The 19,206-nt window shown below is 41.5% G+C and overlaps 1 protein-coding gene across 1 annotated transcript; it reads right to left on the bottom strand.

The window, feature by feature from the left end:
- Window positions 1-622: 622 nt before the first annotated feature.
- On the bottom strand, window positions 623-15,971 carry LOC113009636 (NXPE family member 3-like). Its single transcript, XM_026148079.1, has 6 exons — window positions 15,858-15,971; window positions 10,858-11,310; window positions 3,439-3,731; window positions 3,230-3,300; window positions 2,290-2,496; window positions 623-2,194 (listed from the first exon to the last, which is right to left on the bottom strand). Exons 1-6 carry the CDS (start codon window positions 15,969-15,971, stop codon window positions 1,641-1,643), a joined length of 1,692 nt encoding a protein of 563 aa, XP_026003864.1. The 3' UTR covers window positions 623-1,640.
- Window positions 15,972-19,206: the final 3,235 nt, after the last annotated feature.

Below are 19,206 nucleotides of genomic sequence, written 5' to 3'. Positions count from 1 at the left end.
AAGTGCTTCAGGATGCTCGGGGCAGTGTTGAGCTTTTGTTACCTTGTGGCTACACAAGCTAGGAAGTACCAACGACCGGATTTAGTGTGTGGTCGTAACAGGTAAATGAACATTCTTACAACATTATTTGTAATAATAATGCTTGTGTATAAATACACAAACACACATGCTTTCAATTGTGTAATTTAAGTGATCTAGGCAGCTCCGTTTTGGAAGTTCAGTTAACGCTAGAAATGTATTTTGGAATTTGTACGTGTTTTGTCTCTAGGGGCCACCGCATATATTTATATAAACATACATAAATAAAACCACAGGTTTTTTTTTTTTTTTACATTACTAATTTTGTGCATAATTTTATATTGTTGTTAATAATAAATTAATTAAAGCAACGAAACAACCTGAAGAGCCGGTTGGGAGTTGAAAGAGCCGGCTCTCTAAAAAGAGCTGGAAATCCCATCACTAGAATGCAACACACAAAAATCAGTGATTCTTGAGATAAGGAACAAAACATGTCCGGCAGATAAAACCCAATTTTGTGGTTAAAAATATGCATACAAGTGTTACCCAACTGCCTAAAAGACAAACCAAGGCAATGTTTATACAACAAAAGTATGATTTAGCATTTTTTATACATATATATTTATTTTAAATGGTACAATACATTACCAGTACCTTAAAAATCCGCTGTCCACAAGCAGGTGTGATAATATTAAAATACAGAAAAAAAATTAAATGTAAAATTAAACATCATGGCTCTCGTCACTAAGTATTTAAGTCAATACCTTATATAATATCAAAATATGCAATTGAAAATTTATTAATTTAAGTGATTAAAATCGTGTCCAGAGTTTTTGTGAACACCATCAGATTTTTTTAAAAGTACAAAAAAAATCAGGAATTATTGTGGGCAGCTTACACTCTGAGGACCCCTTTACCACTTCCTGTTTGCTACACATGCCATGAGGTCACTGCTGTGATAATTTTTTATTTTTTAAAGATGCAACAATTTCAAAAGCATTTTTATTAACTTCAGGTCTGCCAATAAGTGACAACATAGTGAAACAATAATCAGTGTGTATATGTATACTTTTTAATTCATTAGCTCAAATCAAACCCCACAAATTATTCATGCACCACAGTCACAAGACCCTTCTCAGATACAAATTAGCTAGTTCAGTGAATGGGAAAAAACTTCACTTTGGTTTTCCAAGCAATCTGCAATGTAAAAACAAAACAAGAAAGTGTGCACGGTATTTTCAAACAAGGAATTACAAAATTTTGCAAAATGAAGAAACAAATTGAAGGCTGGCAGTCAACTGTAATAACCAGCTAGATGGACAGTACTAGAGTTATGTTGATTGCTCACAGCCTGGGAAAGACTGACTGATGTAATTAGTCGACCTGCTCAAATATAATTACATAAAATCAAACTTAGAGACAGCATAATTTGTCAGATGCTTCCTCTCTTAGGAAGACATTGGAATATGTCAGCTTTGCATCCCCCCCCTCATGTTTCAAATGAATTATTGTTGTCATAACAAAAAAGTTATTAAGATTATGTGCCACCATAGTCTGCTCCTATGAATTTGAAGCATACATATTATAGATAAGATGTGTCTGCATAGGCTGCTGAAACACATCTATCCAACCTTTTGAGGACATATGTAGGATAAAAGAACATTAATCATGTTCTTGATAATTGGAGGTTGTGGGTGCATGTTGTGTGGCAGGTGGTGGGCCAGAACCATCTCCCAGGCATCGACCAGATGGACATTGAAGCCTTTGAACACGGCCCTGAGTGCCTTTAGCCGCTGAAAAGTGTACCAGTCGCTGTTGACAAATGCACCAGAGGGTGTAAAAGATTTGGGATTTCCAGTCCGAATGACAACCACAGTGCCTGGAGCCCTGGACAGTAGCCTTACCACTGCCCTGCGAATGGACATCAGTCGACGGATGTAGAACTCAATAGGGAAATTGTCAAAGTGTGCCCAGATGCCAAAAACTACTACAGTGTTACTACCTCCAACCACATTGTCCAGCTCATTGGCAATATAATGCAGCTCCATGGATGGGACATTGACAGTACGCAGAGGAGGACCGTGGGCGCGGTGCGTCACAAAGATATTGTTTGCATAGTCCAGCGCCATTAAAGGTCCGATAGACTTGGGGCTATGCAGGTTAAACTCCTTTAGATCTAAAAGAATTCCAAAGGGAATAAGTTAAGCTACATGAATAAAATGGGGTGAACATCATAATGTTGGTTTACAGAAGGGTTTGCAGAGAAGCTACCTGGTAGTGATGCATTAAGGTACTCAAACCACTGCCTCATTGTGGAGTCTCCATACATATGGACCACCTTTCCTTTCAGACACTGAGTGATGGCTGAGGAAGTGTTGAACTGTTGAACTGTGGAACCATCTAGTGCTCGCCACACACCCTGGTAGTAATAGCCAGAGGGTTTAGACCCCCCACTGCTGCTGCTCACCTCTGACTGACCTGGTAAGCAGGAAAACAAATAATTGTGTGTGTTTTTAACTTAAAATGAAAAGACCAAAACAAAGCCTTTCTTTAACCTGTCTGTAGCATTCAAACCCAAGTCAAATTCTTACAAATGTATTGCTGTATTTTTCTAATTTTGATTTCATGAAACATCTGGTCGATGGCGTGTTCTAGAATGATGTTAAAGCTGACCCCAGCCCAGCAGCCAGAACCTGAACTTCAACTTGTAAGAAACTAATGAGCAGTCAGGTTGCCACCTCTGTTTCTCCCTGTCCATGTTTCTATAGCAGAATCACTGTGCTATTTTCAATTCCCATTACTAGTCATTGATTGGCTTCCAACGATCTGCCCTTCTACATGAGAGATCAATCTAATTTTAATGAGGTAAACCTCACTGCACTGCCCAATTCCCAGAAGTTTCTTTGTAATTTTATAAGAGACCCCTACGGTAAGTTAATTTCATCCACATCTTGAACTATGCTTTCATAAGAACACCCCCAGCTGTTAGTGTTATCAATAACGCATCAATAAAGTTCTCCAGATCTCCTGATCACTTACTCTTAAAATAACCTTGACACATCCTATAGGTGTCCAATATCAAGAAGATGCTAGTAAATGTTGTGGGAGTTTTAATTTATTTATTTATTAATGTTTGACCTGCCAACTGCTTATAATATATATCACAACCTTTTTTAAATATTTCATTATGGAGATATAGATGTTAGCGTACCTTTCTGTTTTGGCAAAATGGTGACGCTGGCTGGTCCTGAAGCCGGAATGGAGACTTTCATATTTACACCTCTGAAGGAAAGCATACACAATTAACATCTTCACAAAATTTGGAAAGAACATCTTTTTGAACTAGAAAATTAAATGTATTATGCACAGTATATACATTTTTAGTCACTCCAGAAATTTAACACCACAGATAATGCTCACCTCTGAAAAAGCTTCTCCATAGTTGTCAGGTTTTTTTTATATCCTCCATTGTAGTTGCTGATCCTGGCATTACAACTCAGATTTGTTGGCTTGTAGCAGAACCATGGCTCACCTGTATGGAGGTCAGTGTAGTTACACACAGGCTGCTCAGTTGGACGTAAACATACGTTACACGTGGTCGTTCTAGTGAACAAGCTTGAGCGGAACTGGCTCTTGAAGAAGATCCTGTCAGGTTCCTCTTTGTTCATCCTGCGCAGCTCTGTGACTGCCTCACTGGGATGAACCAATATCACCTGGTAGGACAAAGAATCAGAGTGTTGAAACAGTATCACATAAATATGTATAATGACGACAACCTTTTAGAACAGACTTTCTTTTTGATGGTAAGTAATTCATTCAGATTACATGCATGCAAGCATGAAGACAATGACAAAGTCAAATGTATTTATATATCACAATTATATCACAATTGCTGTACAATTAAGATAATTAAAAAATAAAAACATAGGGAGACATGATAAGAGTTAAGAAAAAGAATCATGAAATTGTACCAATTTAAGCGATCAGAAAGCTATGAGGGTGCTAATCTGTGCAAAGCCTTAAAAACAAATAATAAAATCTGAAAATTAATTCTAAAACTAACTGGCAGCCTGTGCAATGATGCCAGTGTGGTGTGAATAAGGCACGGCGGGTCCAGTGATCAGTGTTTTGAGACATTTTATTTACATCACAACACACCACACTCCAAACCCCGGGCCCTGGCCAAGCGACAGGGAGGTGTCTGTTCTGGTGGCCGCCCATGCATCCAGCGGCGCCGGTGATGAAGTGGGTCCAAGGGTCGCCCACGGAGCTGGACCGGAGGCCACCCATGTGGTTGTCACAGGTTATTAGGCAGAGCACTCACTTGCAGGACTCTGAAGTTTAGAGAGAAGGTGAGGGTTTATTTTCAGTGCGGCACCAAGTGAGGATATCTACATATATACAGTGAGACAGATAACACCGGGCTCCGGGGGGTGGAGGGGGGTCCGAGGGGAAGGTCCAAGGCGGGGTACATATGCTCCTCTTCAACTTAATCCACAACTCACTCTGAATGTCCACTCCAAAACGCTCACTCACACACATCCACAGAAATCCAGACAGCAGGGAAGACGGGCAGGGAATCTAGAAGGCCTGTACACAGAGAAAAACAACGTGAGGAGGAACCTCTAGGTGATCACAAGAAATACTTCCAAAGGCTAGGCCACACTGACGCTAGGTAGTGTTACGCTCCAGCGAGGAAGCAGCCTCTCTTGCCATCTTAAGTAGTCTGCCAGGATCAGTGTGAATGAGCCACAGGTGTGTGTTCAGGGCAGGTTCAGAGGCGGGGACTCAAGGTCCAGTTCCGCCCTGGTGGGAGAGGCGAAGACAAAAAACACACACACCACGACCTCTCCAGATCTTGAGAACCATGACAGTGGCAAGCAGCGACACAGCCGGCGTGGCATTGAGCCGGGGCTCATGGACAGCTGGGCAGGCGTCCAGCACGCCGGACCACACCACACACCGGCCTCTCCGCCGCTGCCTCTCCCAGCTGGCGCAGCTCACGCACCGCCGCTGCTGCTGCTGCTGCTGCTGCTGCCTCGAGAAGCCCCTCGCGCGGCTCCTTCGTTGCCGCCACTCCCGGCACGAGCAGCCTCTCGCGCGGTTCCTCCGCCACTCCTGGCTCGAGCAGCCTCTCCCGCGTCCTGGGTTTGGGCACCAGTGTGGTGGGAATGAGACATGGCGGGTCCAGGGATCATAGGTTTTGAGTAGTGATGTGACGTTCTGTATCGAGGCTTCGGAGCGTGTGTCGAGTAATGGAGGGGGCGTTTCCGCGAAGCGCGTATCGAGGCTTGCTTCATTTATGGGAGGAGCTGAAAATGATGACGTCCGAAGCCTCGCTGCCCGGCTGTACCACGTGACTGGTTCATGAAGTGGTTCGAACTTTGCCGCGAGATATGACAGCGATATAAACCCTCAGACTTCAATCAAAATGTAGGTGTTTGATGGAGAGTTGTTAGTGAGAGTTTGTAGACAGTTTGGAGGTTTATGAGAGTGAGGAGAGAAACTCAGGAGAGAATGGAGCCAGCTAAGAAGAGGAGGATGTCCTCCCCTGTGTGGGAACATTTTGATCTTATTCCTCCCAACAAGGTATGTAAATTTCTACAGAAGATGTATTTTCATGATACTGATGGTGCAATACAATTTATGTTGAGCTGTCTGTACTTTTGTACAAGGTGAAGTGTTTGCTATGTGCCAGGGAGCTGGGATATAACAACACCTCATCCATGCTTAGGCACTACAGAGCTTTGCATGAGAATAAGGGGGACACCGATTGTGGAGCAAGACCAGGTGAGCCATCAAATGCAATGATAATATAGCATGCAGTAATGTTACTAAATGATATAACAATATTATACAACTGTTATAAGTTACGTGTGTGATATTTATATTTGTGCTTTATCTTTATTGTCTTTCCTCAGGAGAACAATCTCTAATAGATGAAGACCTGGTCAGCATGGTGATTGAGGACTCCCAGCCATTTAGCATTGTGGAGGACAAAGGATTCAAAAGATGTGTTAAATCATTAAATCCCAGCTATGTTCTCCCCACTAAAAAGGTCATAAAAGCAGTGAAAATTTAGTTTTTACAGAATAAAATGTGAACAGGCAGGACTGAGGCTCAAAGCCTCAGTGTGTAGCTGTCCATACCTCAACGTTACAAAAGCACAACTACTGTCCACACCCCAACCACACCTCACCTCACAGTAAATGATCGTTTCCATTTTAAGCATTTCCAAATAATCATTTCCCATACTGCCAGTATAAATATACACAGTATACTGCATCACTACAATATACATGTTTTACACACTCCTTTTGTTGTTGACATTTACAGGCTGTGTGCAAAATGCCACACTCTTCAAATTCATGCCACCTATTATTTTTTACGTCCAGTAGGTGTCCTGCTAGAGCAAATGAAGCTTCATGAAGCTTCGCATTGGGGTGAACCAATTGGATGAAAAGCTTCAGTGCTTCATGGGGCTTCATCTGCCCATCACTAGTTTTGAGCCATTTTATTTAACATCACAACACACCACACTCCAAACCCCTGACTCCCCGTGTTTTTAACTGGGCGGGCGTGAATAGGGATGCCGTGCAGGTGCGTCCGCCCTCCCTGCACAGCACCACAGGCCACGCCCCACCACAGCCAGTATGGGAGATATGTGGTCTCACTTGCGTGTGCCAGTTAGTAACCGTGCTGCAGCATTTTGGGCCAGCTGCAGATGGCTAACTGATGACAGACTAACACCAGAGTAAAGACTATTACAGTAGTCGAGGCAAGATGAAATGAAGGCATGGATAGCTCTCTCAAAGTCTCCAAAACAGAAAAATGGCCTCACTTTGGCAAGTAGTCAAAGATGAAAGAAACTGGACTTGATTACAACATTAATCTGTTTGTCAAACATTAGAGTCGAAAAACACTCATAGGTTCCTAGCAAAGGTTTTTTTTTATATTTAAAGGGCCAAAGTCGCAGTGGACCAAACACAATCACCTCTGTTTTCTGTTGGGTTGGCTTTAGGAAGTTTAAAGCCATCCATGCCTTAACATCCTCCAAACAATCTAGCAAAACCTTCAGAGCACTCACAGATTTACATTTCAGTGGTAAATCTGTGAGTCGTCTGCATAACAATGGAATTGTTTTTTAAAAATTGAACCCATAGGGAGCATATAAATAGAAAAGAGAACTGGACCAAGAATGGACCCCTGGGGGACTTTTGTATGATATGTATAACTATGTAACTGTATACACTATTTATCATTGTGCACTGAGCATATATATATTTTAACTTTCACGTAGAGTCTTAAGCACAAGACATTTTGCGCACACACACACACACACACACACACACACACACACACACACACACACACACACACACACACACACACACACACACATTGCCTTGTCTTTGTAACCAAGGGGGGTTATGAGGGGAGGTACTATTGTTTTGTGTGAACTGTGTTCCCAATAAAAGGCAGCAATCGGAGGCCGGATTTGGGGTCATTTTCGTGGCGGACACAAACGAGGCCTCCCTTGCAAGTAATCGATCGATCGCTGACTGTCTTGTTTTCTTTCATGATGAATAAGTCTCTAAAACCAGCGGGGCTTGTGGAAACACAGACCCAACACCATTTTTATCTTGAAAGGTCTGGAGCTGAAGAAAGACAAGTTTCTCTAGGACTTTAGAAAGAAAAGGCAATTTAGAAATTGGTCTGTAGTTGGATAAAACTGCTGGATCCAGGTTAGGTCTTTTAATAGGTTCCACCACTGCATGTTTAAAGTCGGTAGGGACACACTCAGACTGAAGACTGCTATTGACAGTAGACAGTAAACTCATACCCACAGTGTCAAAAACATCTTTCAGTAAACGAGATGGGACCATATTCAGAATACATCTTGTGGGTTTCAAGTCGCACCGAACTGCAACAAGGGTTTTCCCTGTCACCCTGTCTCTTCAACCAAAGATCTGAAGAAGCTCTGGCCACACGTGTGTTACCAAAAGTCACAACCTTCAAGATTCAAGAGCTTTATTGTCAATACAGCAGTATACACAGTATACAGTGTGCCAAAATTCTGTTTCATCCTGTTCCCCCCACGGCGCCTTTGTAAGTATATGAAAAATATGTCTCCAAGAGATATAAAACTAGAAACAACAAATAAATAACGTGCTAAATCTTGGTAAAATTAAGGGATACAAAGGTACTAATTACTAACTATACAATACTAACTGTACGACAAACAAAGACAGGACAGAGACAATACAAAGTGGATTGTGCAGTGATATTGAATACCAGGTTGAGTCATTGTCAGGATATTACAGACGAGACACGACAAAGACATGTGCAAGATGTGCAAATGTAGTTTAGTTTAGATATGTGTTTAGTCCCTACGTGACTGAGTGTGCAAATAAGCATATCGTTCCCAGGTGGACTGTGTAAGTTTTTGTTGTTTTTGAGTTTTTTCATGAGTATTGTAAGGTGTTTGTAAAGGTGTATGTGTTTATCAGTCCTTTGGTGGTATCAAGTTGAGGGCTCTGACTGCTTGGGGGAAGAAGCTCTTGCAGTGTCTCCTGTTACAGTTTTGATCCTTCAAATCCGTCTGCTAGATGGAAAGAAGGAGAACGGTGCATGTGAGGGGTGGAAAGTGTCCTTCACTATGCTGTTCGCACGTCGGATGATGTGTCTGTCATAGAGTTGGGAGATGGGTGGGAGAGGGCCTCCAATGACCCTCTCTGCTGTCCTCACCATCCGCTACAGAGACTTCTTTTCAGCGAGGGTGCAGTTTCCTTACTAGATAGTGATGTAGCAGCAGAGGACTGATGTGAGGATGGGAGGAGGGAGACTGGCCTTCTTCAGTTTCCTAAGAAAGACACTGTTGGGCTTTCTTCATGATGCTGGTGGTGTTCAGGTTCCAAGAGAGGTCATCTGATATGTGCACACCCAGGAACTTCACACTGTTGACCATCTTAACAGCAGATGATGTGCAGTGGGTGTTGGTCATTGAGCTCTTCCTGAAGTTAACAACCATCTCTTTAGTCGTCTGAACATTTAGAGACAGGTTGTTATTCTGACACCAGTCCACCAGGTGTTGTACCTCCTCTCTGTATTCAGACTCATCGTTGTTGGTGATGAGACCCACCACTGTTGTGTCATCTGCAAACTTGATGATGTGATTTGAGCTGTACTGTGTAGTATTCTCATGTGTTAGCAGGGTGAACAGCAGTGGACCAAGCACACAGCCCTGCGGCGATCCTGTACTCAGTCTGAGGTTTTATCTCCTAGTTAGAAAGTCCAAGATCCAATTGCAGAGGGGGGTGTTTATCCTTGTCAGTCCAACTTCTTTACCAGCTCCTGGGGAACGACTGTGTTGAATGCTGAGCTGAAGTCAGAAAACGGTATTCTGACATAAGTGTCCTTTTTGTCAAGATGGGAGAGAGAAAGGTGAAGAGCAGACAAAATGGCACCGTCTGTGGAGGGGTTTGGGCTGTATGCAAACTGTAGTGGGTCCAGATTTGGTGGAAGTTGTGTATTAATGTGCCTCAATACCAGCCTCTCAAAGCACTTTGTGAAGATGGGTGTAAGTGGCACCGGCCGGTAGTCATTGAGTGCACTTCTTTGGCACCGGGATGATTTTCGTGGTTTTGAGGCATGCAGGTACCACAGCTGAGCTCAGTGATGTATTTAACACAAAGTGAAGTGCAGAGGGGGGGATAGAGGGGCTTGAGCACCCGTCCCTTTCCTGATGGGTGCCCACAGTGCCCTTTTGTTGAGACAACTTTTTAAAAAAAAAATAAATATTTTTTTTTATGTGTGTGTGCGTGCGGAGTCCTGTCTGTGCCCCTCAACAATAATATTTAACTATTAATCACAGTTTTGCTAAATAAAAGGATCTGGCTTGCATCAGTCACATGATCACATTTAACCAATGATCGCCCTTGACGGCAGAACGCGCTGGTTACGAGCCAGGAACGAGCTCACAAAGAGCACGCGCATTTTTTGCGGTTATAAGCTTGACCTTGAATTTAACCTTGATAAATTTTCCAGTGATTGAAAAAAGGACAGACAGTGAAAGAAAGAGGTCCCTACTCTAAGGAGCTTGGAAAGAAAAGCGTCTGGACTTCTTTAAGTTGCTTGAAGACGTTTCACCTCTCATCCAAGAAGCTTCTTCTGTTCCAGGGTCAAATGGTGGGGAGTCCCAGATTTAAACCCTGTGGGAGTATCCGCCCAAAGCGGGACAAAAGGATGGATGACCAATATGTCAATATTATGACCAATAAACAGGCAATATGTCTGTGACTGAGAACCTTCAGATGGTTTGAAAGAGGAGTGAAAGAAGCATCTATGTCCACTGTGAGCGACCATCTTTGAACAGAGGCGGGGGTTTACGACACCAACTCTCTGCCATCTATAATCCAGTTTTGAGATCCCTTCCCAGACGCCTTAACGCCCACTCACATCCTGGGCCATCTGACCTCAGGAAATCAAATGATAGGGTGGGGCCAGGTTTCACAATGAACTCACCCGAAACTCTGGCTGATTGTTACCCACACCCATTTTCACACCTTGGCTCATGTGATTAGATAGAGGATCATCAGGGGTCCTTTTGTCCCTCTTTGGGCGGATACTCCCTCAAGGTTTAAATCTGGGACTCTCCACCATTTGACCCTGGAACTGAAGAAGCTTCTCGGATGAGAGGTGAAACGTCTTCAAGCAACTTAAAGAAGTCCAGACGCTTGTCTTTCCAAGCTCCTTAGACTACGATGACCTGGATGACTGAGAACCTTCACAGACATATTTGGTCCCTACAATCACATTCAAGATGAGTGTTAGCATTACCTGAACCTGTGCACTTCCTTCCCAGAGTAGAGAGAATACAGCAGAGTAGGTGCCATTGAGATAATCTGTTATATGCCCTGCAGCACCTGCACCAAGAGTCAAGTTGTGCAGCCGGGCTAGTAAGACATCTCCGCCGGACTTCTTTGGATAGCCTTGAAAGTCATACATTTTTATCATAACCTCCAGTTTATCACCTATGTACCACTGTTCTCCCCTCTTCCTTGGGAGAATGGTGAAGGTGCTATGGGCTGGATCACTGGTGTTGTTCAGAGAAAGAGGAGATGGTAATGGTGGAGTTTTAGGCCAAGCGATGGACTCTAGTACAAGGTGTTCTTCAAGAGCTTCCTCAGGGGACAGTGGTTTTAACTTGCAGAAGTTAGAATACATGTCAGCAGGTTGGGTGACAGTGGCAGCTCCTGGGATGATGATGGTGATGTCCAGTTTATCCCAAAACTGAAAAATTTGTGTGGCAAATACAAAAAATAGCAAATATACTCATTCACAATTCAGCTTTAGTTTTTAACATAATATGATGAAAGATTATTTTTGTGCAGGTATCCCTTCTTTCATTGTTTTTCATAGGTTAATGCAGTTTGTCTGCCACCTTGTTTTTCAATAGAATAATCATGGAATGAATACATATAATACTGTTCTGTGTATTTTTAGCCTTGCTTGATCCATTGTCCAATTTCAAAAAGAGTAAAGACTGCTGCCTTAATCTATCACTTTGAGTTTTCCTCTTAACCAGCTGCCTAAAACCAAACAACAGCACAGCTAATGCCGAGCTACAGAAGAGAGAATTTATATCCTGTTCATAGCTTGTACTCACTACAGCCTGTTATAGTTATAGAATATTCACAACATACTTCATACCGTGTACATTATAACATACCATAATAGACCCATTTCTGTAATATACTCACATATCTATATTATTGCTAATATATATTGTAATATATCTATATCACTAAAGCACTTCTGGATGGATGCAAACTGCATTTCGTTGCCCTGTACCTGTGCATGTGCAATGACAATAAAGTTGAATTCTATTCTATTCTATTCAATTCTATTCTATATATTTGATTAATAACTTTTTTCAGCAGATATTTTTTATCAGTAAGGCAAGCATGCTGTACACTTACAAAGTAGTTATCAATTAAAAGTAAACAATCTAATTGTCACGGTTCTGGGTCAAAAGCATTTTCTGTTTCTGTTTTGGGTTTTTTCTAAATGATGATTTGATCGGATTTTTGAGTTGTGCTGGTCTGATTTTGTATTAAGGGTTATTCTTGGTTGTGTTCTTTTGACGTTATTTGTTGTTCTGGCCTCTAGTTTAAGTCACTGTCTTCTCTGTTTCATGTGTTATATTCTTTCAGTCTGTCTCTCGGTGTCAAGTTTGCGTTTTTGTGATTTGTTTCGTATTTCCTGTTTTATTTTGCTAGTCCAAGTCCTATGTCTGTGTATTCAGTTTTACCTGCCCCTGTCTTGTTAGCCCTAATCTCTCCCAGCTGTACTCCTGTTTCCCATTCTGATTACTCCCTGTGCATATAAGCCCTGTGTTTTCCTTTGTTCTCTGTCGTGTCGTACCCTCAACATGCTGTGTGTTTGTTATGTCGAGGCTTCCAGCGCCTCTGTTCTGAGTTTTGTTTTGTGTTGCTTTTGTGAGTTTATTTTACGAGGACGTTTTGCCAGCAATAAAGCTGCATTTTGAGTTCCAGTCCCGTTTTGAGAGTCCTGCATTTTGGGTCCTTTCTCCTGCCTGCCTGCCACACAGCACAGCCATAACAGTAATGTTTAAGTATATAGAATTATAGGTGGCTGCTCACTACAAATATACTTCAAAAAGTGATCAACAGATGTGTTTCAACCTCCCTTGATTTGATATGAATCATAGTATGGCTGCACATACAGTACATCATTACTTACAGTGCATTATTACAGAAACTTGAATCAACCTCAGAATTTGAACCTTGGGCAGAAGGTTAAAGCTTATAACAAACACATTATTTGCTTGTAAGTCTGTGGAAAAATTTGGGTGCTGTGCTTTAAATTGTTTACAAGTATTTTTTCAAGTCTCGGACCACAAATCCTGTGTCAGAGTCTGTGTTTGCAGACTGTGTGGAGGTTGGATTGTGGACCAAAAACAGACACATGGAAACAAAACATGAGCCATTTATTAAAAAAATTGGTGAGCAATAGAAATGGAAGGTACAGTAATTCTCTTCTCTATGGTCTACCTGATAAATCGCTCCATAAATTGCAGCCAGTTCAAAACACAGCTGCACTTGTTGTTTCCAGAATGAGATCCACTGAACGTATAACACCTGTTCATAAACAGCTCTACTGGCTTCCAGTTCACCTCCGTGTCAATTTCTCTCCTCCATATTTATCTGATCTTCTCCACACATACTCGCCTCCTCGTACACTCCGCTCTGCTTCAGCTTCCCTTCTGTCTGTTCCACCTGGTTGCCTGACTGCCATGGGACTCAGAGCCTTTAGCCGTTCTGCCCCGAGACTTTGGATGCACTTCCACCAGATCTCCGGACCACAAACTCTCTCATCACTTTTAAATCACATCTTAAAACCCACTGTTCATCTTTGTGAGCAGTTTTTAAATCACTTCACTGATAAAATTTCTACCTTAAAAGCTCCGGTGATGTGCCAAGCCCCTGATTTACGCTGCTCTATGACACTTGCTCAGTTCGAACCAGTGTCACTTCCTACCCTTAAGGGAATTATTGGCCGTTCACGACATTCTCCCATCTCACATTATTAAGGAGGGATTTAATGTAATTGGGCCTTGTATATTATCACTAATCAATCTTTCTTTGTCACTGGGTTGTGTTCCGGCTGCCTTTAAACATGCCGTAGTGAAACCTGGTCTTAAAAATCGTTCCCTAGATCACTCAAACCTCGCTAATTACAGACCTATCTCGCAACTTCCGTTCCTGTCAAAAATCCTCAAGAAGATAGTCCTATCACAACTTCAGACCTATCTGAATGTGAATAACATCTGGGATAAATTCCAGTCTGGGTTTAAACTACGGAAACGGCACTCTTGAGGGTCTTCAATGATCTTGTAATTACTGACTCTGGGTGCCCCGCGGTCTTCATTTTGTTGGACCTGTCCTCTGGTTTTGATGTGGTGGACCATAATATCCACTTAATGAGGCTTGAACATCTGGTTGGCATTACGGGTATGGCCCTTAGTTGGCTTAAATTCTACTTATCGGAGAGGTCCTTCTCTGTCACGATGGGTACCTACTCCTCTTCCACTGCCCCCGTTACCTGTGGTGTCCCTCAGGGGTCTGTGCTGTTTTCTCTATATATGTTACCCGTTGGTCGTATTATTGACAAGTACAAACTCTCTGATCATTGCTACGTGGATGACATTCATATTTATTTTGAATTGACTGAGGATGATACTTCATCGATGCTTCGCTTCTTCGATTGTATAAATGAAGTTAAAGACTGGCTGCTGAGCAATTCCCTTATCCTTAATAACAAGAAAGCGGAAATTGTAATCTTTGACAGTCACACCCCTGGAGCCCATCTAACTGGTGTCCTCGGGCCCTTTGCTGATTTCCGATTCCGCAAGTAATTTGGGTGTTTACCTGGACGGCTCCTTTAAGTTTGAGAAACATGTGTCCTCTGTTATTAAATCTTCTTTCTATCAACTTCGTTTAATTTCTAAGGCCAAGACATACTTACCACATGAGGATGTAGAAAAGCTTATCAATGCCTGTCACATCCAGGTTAGACTACTGCAACTCCCTATACACTGGGCTTCATTCTGCCCTTCTTCATAGATTGCAACTCGTCCAAAACGCCGCGGCTCGCCTTCTAACTGGTACTCGTAGGGTTTGAGTCTATCACCCCAATTCTCACTGGCCTCCACTGGCTTCCAATTAAATACCGCATTGATTTCAAAATCCTACTGCTTAATTATAAAATCATAAATAACATCACACCTAGCTACCTTATTGATCTCCTTAGCGTGTATACCCCCAGTAGAACGCTGAGATCGTCTGACCAATTGCTCTTGGTGCAACCTAGGTCACGGCTGAAAACCAGAGGTGACCGTGCCTTTGCTTCATTTGCACCTAACCTCTGGAATAACCTCCCTCATACCATTCACGTGTCTGGCTCGAGCAGGCCTTTTAAGTGTCCCTTCTTGCCCTCCCCTTTCCTCTCTTTTGCTTATATTGTTTTTTTGTTTTAATCATTAAGTCTTGCTTGCTTATCTACGTACTTAATCGTTAATCAATGCCTCCCACCTGCTAGCTTATCTACCTTTGTACTTTACTACTATTTTATTGGATTATGTGAAGCACTTTGGCTACCTCTGGTTTTAAATGTGCTATACAAATAAAGTTGTATTGTATTGTATTGTATTGTATTGTATTGTATTGTATCTATTCAAAATTTCATACAGCTGATTCTGTCTTAGTCCATTTTTACCTTGCTCAGCTTTTATACTTTCATGCTTTTTAGTTTTTTGTTATTCACATTATGCCTAAATTTTATTTTGCCACGTTTTATTGTATTGTATTGCTGCTACTGTTCTGTACTATTGTAAAGTGACTTCAAGGGTCTTAAAGGTGCCTATAAATAAAATGTATTATTATTATTATTATTATTGAATTTTAAGTACTTTTTGTATTAACATCTAATGAATAATTTGTATATTTATTTAATTAACACAAATATTTAATTATGTATTAAGTTAATTCATTTTGGTACTCGAGGTCCTCCATAACTTCAGGGTTGAAGTCTTTAAAGCTTAAAGTTTCTACTTCAGTTATATTAACTAATGAAGCAAAGCTACAAAAGGAGTCTTTGTAAAATAAATTATGCACCCAAACCCCCCCCCCCCTTTTTTTTTTAATTGTGCTAGTTGCTCTTTCTTTTCTCATTTCTGATTTTGAGAAAGTAAATAAAATTAAGAAAATTAACTAGTAAATTAATTACAAAAACAAATAATTAAAAAAAAAACTCACATCCAGAATGTCCACGATGTATATAATCAGAATCAGGACAAACACAATGAGGAATACGAAGATGTAACCAGGCTTTGGAAGGCAGGTGGAGTGTTTATAAAGTAGGAACGTCATGATTGGAAAACAGTCCTCATGTCTTGTTGCAGCGTTGTGCTGTGTGACCAGTTCACCTGGTAGTGAATGTAGAAGTGAGAAAAATAATATATCCCAGTTTCTTGACTGTGCTCTGCATTATGTATGTGGAAACTGTCTTACTTTCACAGTTAAACATAGCAATGGTTAAGCGGAGAGTTATGTGGATCCTTCCAGGTTTTAATAATGGATCGGATTTTTATATCAGTTTCAGCAGACTCCTAGATGTTTTCTTTGCTTAATGAGTGACCATTCTCTGAAACAGAGTAAGACTTTTTCCAGTATTTTCACATTTCTTCTGACATCACCATTAAACAAATGAGAAGATATTCATTATCATTTTTTTTTCCAATGTTTGTTGAATAGTAGGAAGATCCTGACATAAGTTACAGTTAATTTATAAAGATTCCTGAGAGGTAAAGAGACAAACAAATACATAGAGTCTAGTGATTAGTTGTTTCCAACTATACAGTGGGGCAAAAAAGTATTTAGTCAGCCACCGATTGTGCAAGTTCCCCCACCTAAAATGATGACAGAGGTCAGTAATTTGCACCAGAGGTACACTTCAACTGTGAGAGACAGAATGTGAAAAAAAAAATCCATGAATCCACATGGTAGGATTTGTAAAGAATTTATTGGTAAATCAGGGTGGAAAATAAGTATTTGGTCAATAACAAAAATACAACTCAATACTTTGTAACATAACCTTTGTTGGCAATAACAGAGGTCAAACGTTTACTATAGGTCTTTACCAGGTTTGCACACACAGTAGCTGGTATTTTGGCCCATTCCTCCATGCAGATCTTCTCGAGAGCAGTGATGTTTTGGGGCTGTCGCCGAGCAACACGGACTTTCAACTCCCGCCACAGATTTTCTATGGGGTTGAGGTCTGGAGACTGGCTAGGCCACTCCAGGACTTTCAAATGCTTCTTACGGAGCCACTCCTTTGTTGCCCGGGCGGTGTGTTTTGGATCATTGTCATGTTGGAAGACCCAGCCTCGTTTCATCTTCAAAGTTCTCACTGATGGAAGGAGGTTTTGGCTCAAAATCTCACGATACATGGCCCCATTCATTCTGTCCTTAACACGGATCAGTCGTCCTGTCCCCTTGGCAGAAAAACAGCCCCATAGCATGATGTTTCCACCCCCATGCTTCACAGTAGGTATGGTGTTCTTGGGATGCAACTCAGTATTCTTCTTCCTCCAAACACGACGAGTTGAGTTTATACCAAAAAGTTCTACTTTGGTTTCATCTGACCACATGACATTCTCCCAATCCTCTGCTGTATCATCCATGTGCTCTCTGGCAAACTTCAGACGGGCCTGGACATGCACTGGCTTCAGCAGCGGAACACGTCTGGCACTGCGGGATTTGATTCCCTGCCGTTGTAGTGTGTTACTGATGGTGACCTTTGTTACTTTGGTCCCAGCTCTCTGCAGGTCATTCACCAGGTCCCCCCGTGTGGTTCTGGGATCTTTGCTCACCGTTCTCATGATCATTTTGACCCCACGGGATGAGATCTTGCGTGGAGCCCCAGATCGAGGGAGATTATCAGTGGTCTTGTATGTCTTCCATTTTCTGATGATTGCTCCCACAGTTGATTTTTTCACACCAAGCTGCTTGCCTATTGTAGATTCACTCTTCCCAGTCTGGTGCAGGTCTACAATACTTTTCCTGGTGTCCTTCGAAAGCTCTTTGGTCTTGGCCATGGCGGAGTTTGGAGTCTGACTGTTTGAGGCTGTGGACAGGTGTCTTTTATACAGATGATGAGTTCAAACAGGTGCCATTCATACAGGTAACGAGTGGGGGACAGAAAAGCTTCTTACAGAAGACGTTACAGGTCTGTGAGAGCCAGAGATTTTCCTTGTTTGAGGTGACCAAATACTTATTTTCCACCCTGATTTACCAATAAATTCTTTACAAATCCTACCATGTGGATTCATGGATTTTTTTTTCACATTCTGTCTCTCACAGTTGAAGTGTACCTCTGGTGCAAATTACTGACCTCTGTCATCATTTTAAGTGGGGGAACTTGCACAATCGGTGGCTGACTAAATACTTTTTTGCCCCACTGTAAATGTTTGGAAGAATCTCTAAGAAATATTTGTAGTGAAAGAAAAGTTATGTGAATTGAAATAGCAAATGCTGTAGTGTACAGGGAGTGCACATGTGGACAAAGCAGAATTTCCAATGCTTTCATCATTCTAACAACTTACTTTCTTTATAAGATATCAGGAAAACTGTCTAATGTCATGTGCTACATAATCTAATAAACATAAAATACTTTGTAAATAAATTTAAAATTTCAATCAGGAAAGAGGAACGTCAAAGGTATAGAAATATACAGTTCAATAAACAAGTAAGAGCAAAGTATGAGACACAGAAGTAATGAATATGTAATAACTGGAATATTTTCTGCAGGAAAATGTGGATAAACAGTGTAAAGTTACCCACAGAGTTTATCCAAGGAATTTGTGTTAAATAGTCTTCTTAATGTTTGAACAATGTCAGTAATACTCAGTAAATCAGAATCTGACATTTCTTACTTTAGTGGAGGAAATGATTTTACCGAGGATCCAGTTCTGATGCTGACTTGCAGTTCAGTCCTTTTTTCCTGTCTTTGCTTCAATCTTGTTGGCTTCCAGGTAATTATTGCCTTTGAGTGAAACCAACATATCTTGCTCATTTAATTTTTGGCATCATTGTCAGGAAGTGGGTGGAGAGAAAGGTCTTTGGATACTAATCTTTGCACAGAGGGTGTTCTTTTATTATGTCAACAAACCAGGCAGATGACTGAGAGAGATATCGTTCAGGTTAGTTGTGAAATTATTATCAGACTGCTGTAGTTCAGTTTACCTCTCCTCCAGGCACCTGCAAGAACTGACAATCCATCACGTTTTGGTTCATCATGATATCTACAGACTTCCAAACTTCATGTGGGCTTCAGATAAGCTCTAGAACAGTGCATAGCAAACTAGATGAAATAGGTTTCCATGGCTGCGCAGCTCGATCCAAATCCTACAGCATCAACTACAATGCAAAGCCTTAGATGAAATGGTGTAAGGCACACTGCCACAAGACTCGTGAGCAGTGGAAACGTGCTCTTTGGAGTGGCGATTCAAACTTCTGAATCTGACAATCCAATGGATGAGCTAGGAGAACAGTACTCGTCTGACTAGGTTGTACCAAATGTCAAGTTGGGTGCAGGGGAGTGTTT

Source organism: Astatotilapia calliptera, chromosome 17, assembly GCF_900246225.1.
Source record: "Astatotilapia calliptera chromosome 17, fAstCal1.2, whole genome shotgun sequence".
Taxonomy (NCBI): domain Eukaryota; kingdom Metazoa; phylum Chordata; class Actinopteri; order Cichliformes; family Cichlidae; genus Astatotilapia; species Astatotilapia calliptera.
This window is presented reverse-complemented; position numbering and strand designations above follow the sequence as displayed.

Excerpts from the sequence above, each read along its gene's own strand:
- LOC113009636 (XM_026148079.1), bottom strand. The coding sequence starts at position 15,971 with ATGACGTTCCTACTTTATAAACACTCCACCTGCCTTCCAAAGCCTGGT. Across the intron at positions 3,301-3,438 it reads ATGGAGAAGCTTTTTCAGAG|AGGTGTAAATATGAAAGTCT; the intron begins GTGAGCATTATC and ends GCTTTCCTTCAG. Across the intron at positions 2,195-2,289 it reads CCTTAATGCATCACTACCAG|ATCTAAAGGAGTTTAACCTG; the intron begins GTAGCTTCTCTG and ends GAATTCTTTTAG.